Raw genomic sequence first — 8,874 nt, 5'->3', positions numbered from 1 at the left:
ACGGTTCTCATACGTTTTCACGCTAGAATGCACTTCGCTATCCGACGCCAGAAGTCGTCTGCGCCTGAAGAACGGTTTCAGACGTACTCGACGCAGAAGTCCACTCATCTCGACGCGTAAGCAGCCTCGCGCTCTGAAGAACGGTTCTCAGACGCCCAGCTGCGCCTGAAGAACTGTTTTCAGCGCATTCGACGCGTAGCGTTCTGAAGAACGGTTCTCAGACGCATTCGACGCTGCGTACCAATCGCGCGCTTGAAGAACGGTTCTCAGACGTATCTCGACGCGCAGCTTCAATCTGGCATTCACGCGTAATCGCTACATCTAGAAGAACGGTTCTCACGCCTCACGCCAGATCATTGCATTACGCCGTGAAGCCCACTACATCTGAAGAACGGTTTCAAGTCACGCTATGAAGCCAATTCGCTACTCGAACGCTAGAGCCGTCTCGCTATGCCTGAAGAACGGTTCTCAGACGCACTCCACGCGCAGAAGTCGACCTGTTACATCTGAAGAACCGTTTCAGATCGCTATCTTCGACGCTGTAGCGTCTGAAGAACGGTTCTGAGACGCATTCGACGCTAGAACCCAATCCGCTACGCCTGAAGAACGGTTCTCATTCGGATGATGTCATGAAGCAGGTAAACGTACTTGAAGGTGAGACCCTCGAAGACTGAAGTCAGGTTCAGGTTGAAGGTCTGACAGATGGACAGAGCAGAGTCAAACAGCCCAGTTTGGACCAACAGGGACACCATCTCCTCAGGGGACGCACTGCCTACACACACACACACACACACACACACACACACACACACACACACACACACACACACACACACACACACACACAAGACGTTAGAGCTAGATATTCAACGTCACCACATATTTTCCTCGTATGGTGCAGCTCTGTAATAAAGAGCTTTCTGATGATGAAGGTAAATGATCAGTGTGTACCGGCGATGGCGGCCGACGGCGGGTGGTGCTGGGCGAGCGTGAGGCGGCTGCGAGACAGGATGTACTCCTTCTCCAGGTCCTTAAGTTCCAGGATGTCCACCTGACGCTTCACTGCAGGACGACGCAGACAGCAAGTCATCAGCACACAGACAGCAAGTCATCAGCACACAGACAACAAGTCATCAGCACACAGACAGCAAGTCATCAGCACACAGACAGCAAGTCATCAGCACACAGACAACAAGTCATCAGCACACAGACAGCAAGTCATCAAGACACAGACAGCAAGTCACCAGCACACAGACAGCAAGTCACCAGCACACAGACAGCAAGTCACCAGCACACAGACAACAAGTCATCAGCACACAGACAGCAAGTCATCAGCACACAGACAGCAAGTCATCAGCACACAGACAACAAGTCATCAGCACACAGACAACAAGTCATCAGCACACAGACAGCAAGTCATCAAGACACAGACAGCAAGTCACCAGCACACAGACAGCAAGTCACCAGCACACAGACAGCAAGTCACCAGCACACAGACAGCAAGTCATCAGCACACAGACAGTAAGTCATCAGCACACAGACAGCAAGTCATCAGCAGTAGAAAACGTGCCAAAAGATCCATGTTATTAGTATTAAAATGGCTTTAATGATTGTGTGTTCACAGGCAGGGCACTGGTGACGTTGTGTATGTGTGTGCGTGTGTTTGAGGCTGCTGGTGAAGTTGTGTGTGTGTGTGTGTGTGCACAGGGAGGCTGCTGGTGACGGTGTGTGTGTGTGTGTGGTTGAGGCTGCTGGTGAAGTTGTGTGTGTGTGTGTGTGTGTGTGTGTGGTTGAGGCTGCTGGTGAAGTTGTGTATGTGTCTGTGTGGTTGAGGCTGCTGGTGAAGGTGTGTGTGTGTCTGTGTGGTTGAGGCTGCTGGTGAAGGTGTGTGTGTGGTTGAGGCTGCTGGTGAAGGTGTGTGTGTGGTTGAGGCTGCTGGTGAAGGTGTGTGTGTGTGTGTGTGTGTGTGTGTGTGTGTGTGTGTGTGTGTGCGCGCGCGCGTGTGTGTGGTTGAGGCTGCTGGTGAAGGTGTGTGTGTGTGTGTATTTGTTGAAGTCACCTGGTTCAGAAGAAAACTCTCCATCAGAGTTCCTCTTCGGAGACGCTCCGGGGCGCTCGTACTGAAACACAAACACTCTGAATTATCTCCAATCATACAGTTGTGTTCAAAATAATAGCAGTCTTCATCACTAACCTCATAAATCACATTTTTTGGGAGAAGTGATCTTTCTACATGGCAAATAATTTTCTACTAAGTGTTGTAGAGTCATAGAAAACCAACAGACCAACAGTCATGATATGCATGCTGCTCATTCTGTGTAATTGAATCTGTAATTGAAAGGGGCATGTTCAAAATAATAGCAGTGTTGTGTTCACTTAGTGAGGTGATTGATTCTGTGAAGACACAGTCGTCAATTATGGCCCACATTTAAGGAAGGAAGGAAGCAATGCATGCTGGTTATAGTGCATTTCACACTGAAATACTCAGGAAAATGGGTCTTTCCATTCATTGCTCTGAGGAACAGCGGACTTTGATTAAAAAGTTGATTGAAGAGGGGAAAACATAAAGAAGAAGTGCAAAAAATTATAGGCTGCTCAGACAAAATGATTTCAAATGCCTTGAAATGGCATCCAGAGCCTGAACGACGTGGGAAAAAACGGTCAACTACCATTCGAATGGATCCAAGAATAGCCAAAATGTCAAAGGCTCAACCAATGGTCAGCTCCAGGAACATCAAAGAAGACTACAAGTTATCCGTGAGTACAGTTACGATCAGAAGAAGGCTATGTGAAGCTAAGCTATCAGCTAGAAGCCCCCGCAGAGTCCCATTGCTGAAAGACATGTACTGAATAGGTTGAAATTTGCCAAAGGACACATTGACTGGCCAAACGAGAATTCTGTGGACTGATGAGAAATTTTTTTTAATTTTTGGGTCTAGGGGCCGCAGACAGTTTGTCCGACGACCCCCATGCCCTGAATTCTAGCCACAGTACTGTGAAGACAGTAAAGCGTGGTGGTGCAAAAATCATGTTATGATGATGTTTCTCATACTGTGGTGTTTGGCCTATTTATCGCATACCAGGGATCATGGATCGGTCTCAATACATCAATATGTATGTATGTATGTATGTATGTATGTATATATACACATACATACATACATACATACATACATACACACACACACACATATATATCCATCTGTCTCTGTGTGTGTGTAAGTGTATCTCTGTGCGTGTGCGTGTGTGTGTGTGTGTATCTCTGTGTGTGTGCGTGCATGTATGTGTGTGTGTGAGTGTATCTCTATCAGAGTGTGTGTGTGTGTGTGTCTCTGTGTGTGTTACCGTGGCTCCAGCAGCTGGCTGGACAATCCAAGCGTATTCAGGTCTGATGAGGCGGAGACAGTTTAGAGCAGCCAGGTAACAGTTGACCTGTTTCTGGAGACCCAGACGAGTCCGCACCTCTCTGCCCAGACGCATCCCCAACTCAAACATCACGGTCCCCGCTGAACACGAACACGAACACACACACAGAGTTATACACACAGAGTTATATACACAAACACCTTATGTGTCTATAGCTCTACCCTTCCTTTAGCTGTGTGCCTGTAGCCCTACATTCCATTCCACTTAGGAGAGGTCCTGGTATTAAACCATTAATGATGGCTGCATTCCACTTAGAGGCCCTGGTATTAAACCATTAATGATGGCTGCATTCCACTTAGGAGAAGTCCTGGTATTAAACCATTACTGATGTCTGCATTCCACTTAGGAGAAGTCCTGGTATTAAACCATTACTGATGGCTGCATTCCACTTAGGAGAAGTCCTGGTATTAAACCATTACTGATGGCTGCATTCCACTTAGAGGCCCTGGTATTAAACCATTAATGATGGCTGCATTCCACTTAGGAGAAGTCCTGGTATTAAACCATTACTGATGGCTGCATTCCACTTAGAGGCCCTGGTATTAAACCATTAATGATGGCTGCATTCCACTTAGGAGAAGTCCTGGTATTAAACCATTACTGATGTCTGCATTCCACTTAGGAGAAGTCCTGGTATTAAACCATTACTGATGGCTGCATTCCACTTAGAGGCCCTGGTATTAAACCATTAATGATGGCTGCATTCCACTTAGAGGCCCTGGTATTAAACCATTAATGATGGCTGCATTCCACTTAGGAGAGGTCCTGGTATTAAACCATTAATGATGGCTGCATTCCACTTAGGAGAAGTCCTGGTATTAAACCATTACTGATGGCTGCATTCCACTTAGGAGAGGTCCTGGTATTAAACCATTACTGATGTCTGCATTCCACTTAGGAGAAGTCCTGGTATTAAACCATTACTGATGGCTGCATTCCACTTAGAGGCCCTGGTATTAAACCATTAATGATGGCTGCATTCCACTTAGAGGCCCTGGTATTAAACCATTAATGATGGCTGCATTCCACTTAGGAGAGGTCCTGGTATTAAACCATTAATGATGGCTGCATTCCACTTAGGAGAGGTCCTGGTATTAAACCATTAATGATGGCTGCATTCCACTTAGGAGAGGTCCTGGTATTAAACCATTAATGATGGCTGCATTCCACTTAGGAGAGACCCTGGTATTAAACAATTAATGATGGCTGCATTCCACTTAGGAGAGACCCTGGTATTAAACCATTACTGATGGCTGCATTCCACTTAGAGGCCCTGGTATTAAACCATTAATGATGGCTGCATTCCACTTAGAGGCCCTGGTATTAAACCATTAATGATGGCTGCATTCCACTTAGGAGAGGTCCTGGTATTAAACCATTAATGATGGCTGCATTCCACTTAGGAGAGGTCCTGGTATTAAACCATTAATGATGGCTGCATTCCACTTAGGAGAGACCCTGGTATTAAACCATTAATGATGGCTGCATTCCACTTAGGAGAGACCCTTGTATTAAACCATTAATGATGGCTGCATTCCACTTAGGAGAGGTCCTGGTATTAAACCATTACTGATGGCTGCATTCCACTTAGGAGAGGTCCTGGTATTAAACCATTAATGATGGCTGCATTCCACTTAGGGGAGACCCTTGTATTAAACCATTACTGATGGCTGCATTCCACTTAGGAGAGGTCCTGGTATTAAACCATTACTGATGGCTGCATTCCACTTAGGAGAGACCCTGGTATTAAACCATTAATGATGGCTGCATTCCACTTAGGAGAGGTCCTGGTATTAAACCATTACTGATGGCTGCATTCCACTTAGGAGAGGTCCTGGTATTAAACCATTAATGATGGCTGCATTCCACTTAGGAGAGGTCCTGGTATTAAACCATTAATGATGGCTGCATTCCACTTAGGAGAGGTCCTGGTATTAAACCATTAATGATGGCTGCATTCTACTTAGGAGAGGTCCTGGTATTAAACCATTACTGATGGCTGCATTCCACTTAGGAGAGACCCTGGTATTAAACCATTAATGATGGCTGCATTCCACTTAGGAGAGGTCCTGGTATTAAACCATTACTGATGGCTGCATTCCACTTAGGAGAGACCCTGGTATTAAACCATTAATGATGGCTGCATTCCACTTAGGAGAGGTCCTGGTATTAAACCATTACTGATGGCTGCATTCCACTTAGGAGAGGTCCTGGTATTAAACCATTAATGATGGCTGCATTCCACTTAGGAGAGGTCCTGGTATTGGGCATGCTGACTCACTGAAATATCTTACTGGGACACTTGATGGAACTGAGCCATTGTTAAGGTTATCAATTTCAGCTGTGCTTTTCCTACTATGACAAGTCAACATGTCTGCTGTGAAAAAGACCTATAGTTGTGTCTGTATCGGTTGATGTAGCTGTATCTGTCTGTACCTTTCCTGTAGTTGTGTCTGTTGATGTGGAAGGCGTACAGCAGCTCATAGTAATTATGACTCAGCAGATCCAGACTTCTGGCCCGAGACTCAATGATGCCGACCACCTGACGGCAACACAGCACATTAAACAACGTGTCATATCTAAAAAGGAGTTAGACTAAAGGGCCGGGGTATTACCTGGTAGAACAGGTTGGTGTTAGACTAAAGGCCCAGGGTATTACCTGGTAGAACAGGTTGGGGTTAGACTAAAGGGCCGGGGTATTACCTGGTCGTGCAGGTTGACGTAGGAGAACTGGACTAAATCCTGGAGCTGAGAACGTTCACACAGAACCACCACCAGCTGACGGAGACAATCCAGTTGCCTGGGAAACGACAAAAATCAGTGTTAATACTCTGAATGAATATTTATTCATCTTTAACTAGTAGAAGCTGAACACAAACACTTGAGCTGTAATGTTGTCATTTCTTTTTGTTTTATAAAATTGGTTTTGTTTAGGAACCAGAACCAAAGTCACGGTATCGGTACCCAAGTGTCTTTACACCCTTTCACTTCTTTAAATGATACATATATTAGTATAATATAGATATCTGTGTAGATGTACATGTTGTAGTCACGGTTCTATATAAACTTAGCACAAAAATAAGGAAATGTGTGTTTGGTAGATTATTTCTCTGTGGTAACAATGCTTTTTGGCAATAAATCTTATACCGTTGGAAAGCCTGTTTAGTTCCCTTTCAAATGGAGCCCCATTGGTAAGGAACATGCATTAGTGGGATGAGCAGCAGCGCTGAGTATGTGGGTTGCGCCCATGAAAAATTTGCCAAATCTTCTCTGCCAATGCCAAACAACTTATTCTGCCATTGACTCGTTTGGTGTTTGGTGGATTGGATGATTGGAGTTTGAAGAAACAAGACATATTGGCAATTTAACAATTTATTCATTTCACAACCAGGAGCCTCAGTAGCGTGCGGAAGAACCATACACAGCCACAACAGCCTGGCACCTCCTCCTCATGCTGGTCACCAGCCTGGCACCTCCTCCTCAAGCTGGTCACCAGCATGGCACCTCCTACTCAAGCTGGTCACCAGCCTGGTCACACACTGCTGTGGGATGGCATCCCATTCTTCAAAATGCATCTGTCGCAAGTCAGCCAACGTGGTTGTGTTGGTCACTCCGGCACCAACAGCACGCCTGAGCTGATCCCACAAGTGTTCAATGGGGTTGAGGTCAGGACTGCTGGCAGTCCATCCCTCCTCTCCACTCCCACATTCTGGAGGTAGTCTCTGATAAGCCCCGCCCTGTGGGGGCCAGCGTGGTCATCTTGGAGGAGAGAGTTCGGTCCCAGACTGTGGAGATATGGGATGGCCGCTGGTTGCAGAATCTCATCTCTATATCTCTCTGCATTGAGATTGCCTCTAATGATGACAAGCCTCGTTTTTCCAGTGAGGGAGATGCCGCCCCACACCATCACGCTGCCTCCACCAAAAAGGTGTTACTCTATCGGTGCAGCAATAATGCCCTAACTTGGTTTTGCAGAACACCAGCTTGAAGTTGCCCTATCGCAAGGGCCCTATCCAGATCAGTCAAACGCGGCATGTCAATTCTTGGAGCAGACACTGACTGTAGCTGTACTTACAGTAGTAGGGCCCATGCTCACCTGGGGGGTACCAGAAGCTCAAAACAAAGCCAATCTCATTATGGTGAAGAATTTGTTGTTGTTGGTGTTGATGGCATATGATGATGGGGGGTATGGTGAAGGAGAACTATTTATTTATTTCGATACATTATTCATTCACTAAGATAATTGGTGATTTAAAGGTTGGATTTATCCTCATTTTTTAATTAAGGCATTAAGATCAATTTCCAAAGATGATTTTAAAACATTCTCTTTTAGTCAACTTCAGCATGGGGTCATAGTATGCTGAGCACTATTTATAAAGATGTGGCAATAGAAAGTTAACCAATTCTGACTTCATTAGTTTTACTTAAAAGGCAATGATAAGCTCTCCAGGTTTAACATCTGGTGCGTTCATCTAAGGTACCATCTAGAAACATCTGGTACCATCTAGAAACATCAGGTTTAACATCTGGTACCATCTAGTAACATCTGGTACCATCCTAGAAACATCTGGTACCATCTAGTACCATCAGGTTTAACATCTGGTACCATCTGGTAACATCTGGTACCATCTAGAAACATCAGGTTTAACATCTGGTACCATCTAGTAACATCTGGTACCATCTAGAAACATCTGGTACCATCTAGAAACATCAGGTTTAACATCTGGTACCATCTAGTAACATCTGTTCCATCTAGTACCATCAAGTTTAACATCACAAAAAGGTACTTAATCTGAGAGCATCTAAGTAACATCTGGTACCATCTGGACCGAAGATCGTATTTGTGATGCAGCTGTTACCTGACTGTTGGTGGCATTCGGTGATAATGAAACCAACTGGATGACAAGTTCAGGGAGACCACATCCTCCGGGAGGCGCCAGCACACACACACACACACACACACACACACACACACACACACACCTTGTTGTAGCTCTATAATACCTTATTGTAGTTTTCTAATATTGTTGTAGTATTGTAATACCTTGTTGTAATCAGTGTTGGGAGTAATGCATTACAGTAACGTAACTACTTTTTTCGGATAAAGTAAAGTAACGCTTTACTACTGAAAACTTGGTAACGAAACGTAGTTCCTTTTTCAATTTGGCGCAATGTTACTTTTCCCAGGGACAGATTTGACAGTGACACACTGCCTTCTGAGCTGTGTGCTCACAAGCTCCACATGGTACATGACAGAGGCTGGTAGTAGCGGAGCAATGCTGCAGCCAACGCTAACTTTTGAGGGCGTTTTGGGCTCAATACATAGACTCATACATAGACTAGGCTACACACAGTGGTGGAGATGGGCTCATACATAGACTAGGCTACACACAGTGATGAGATGGGCTCATACATAGACTAGACTACACACAGCGGTGGAGATAGGCT

General features: G+C 45.3%; 1 protein-coding gene across 1 annotated transcript in view; it reads right to left on the bottom strand.

Moving 5' to 3' along the window:
* The window catches only part of LOC120563702 (nuclear pore complex protein Nup160-like), a 28,394-nt gene extending 21,209 nt beyond the window's left edge, over positions 1–7,185 (bottom strand). Inside the window, exons 1-7 of the mRNA XM_039808062.1 lie at positions 7,133–7,185; positions 6,130–6,226; positions 5,863–5,968; positions 3,346–3,506; positions 2,060–2,120; positions 952–1,062; positions 750–772 (exon numbers count right to left, since the gene is read on the bottom strand). Coding sequence (XP_039663996.1) covers positions 750–772; positions 952–1,062; positions 2,060–2,120; positions 3,346–3,506; positions 5,863–5,968; positions 6,130–6,226; positions 7,133–7,185 — 612 coding nt within the window. The remainder of the gene's footprint in view (positions 1–749; positions 773–951; positions 1,063–2,059; positions 2,121–3,345; positions 3,507–5,862; positions 5,969–6,129; positions 6,227–7,132) is intronic.
* Positions 7,186–8,874: the final 1,689 nt, after the last annotated feature.

This window comes from Perca fluviatilis, chromosome 8, assembly GCF_010015445.1.
Source record: "Perca fluviatilis chromosome 8, GENO_Pfluv_1.0, whole genome shotgun sequence".
Taxonomy (NCBI): domain Eukaryota; kingdom Metazoa; phylum Chordata; class Actinopteri; order Perciformes; family Percidae; genus Perca; species Perca fluviatilis.
The sequence above is the reverse complement of the archived record's forward strand: the minus strand, read 5'-3'. Positions and strand labels throughout refer to the sequence as shown.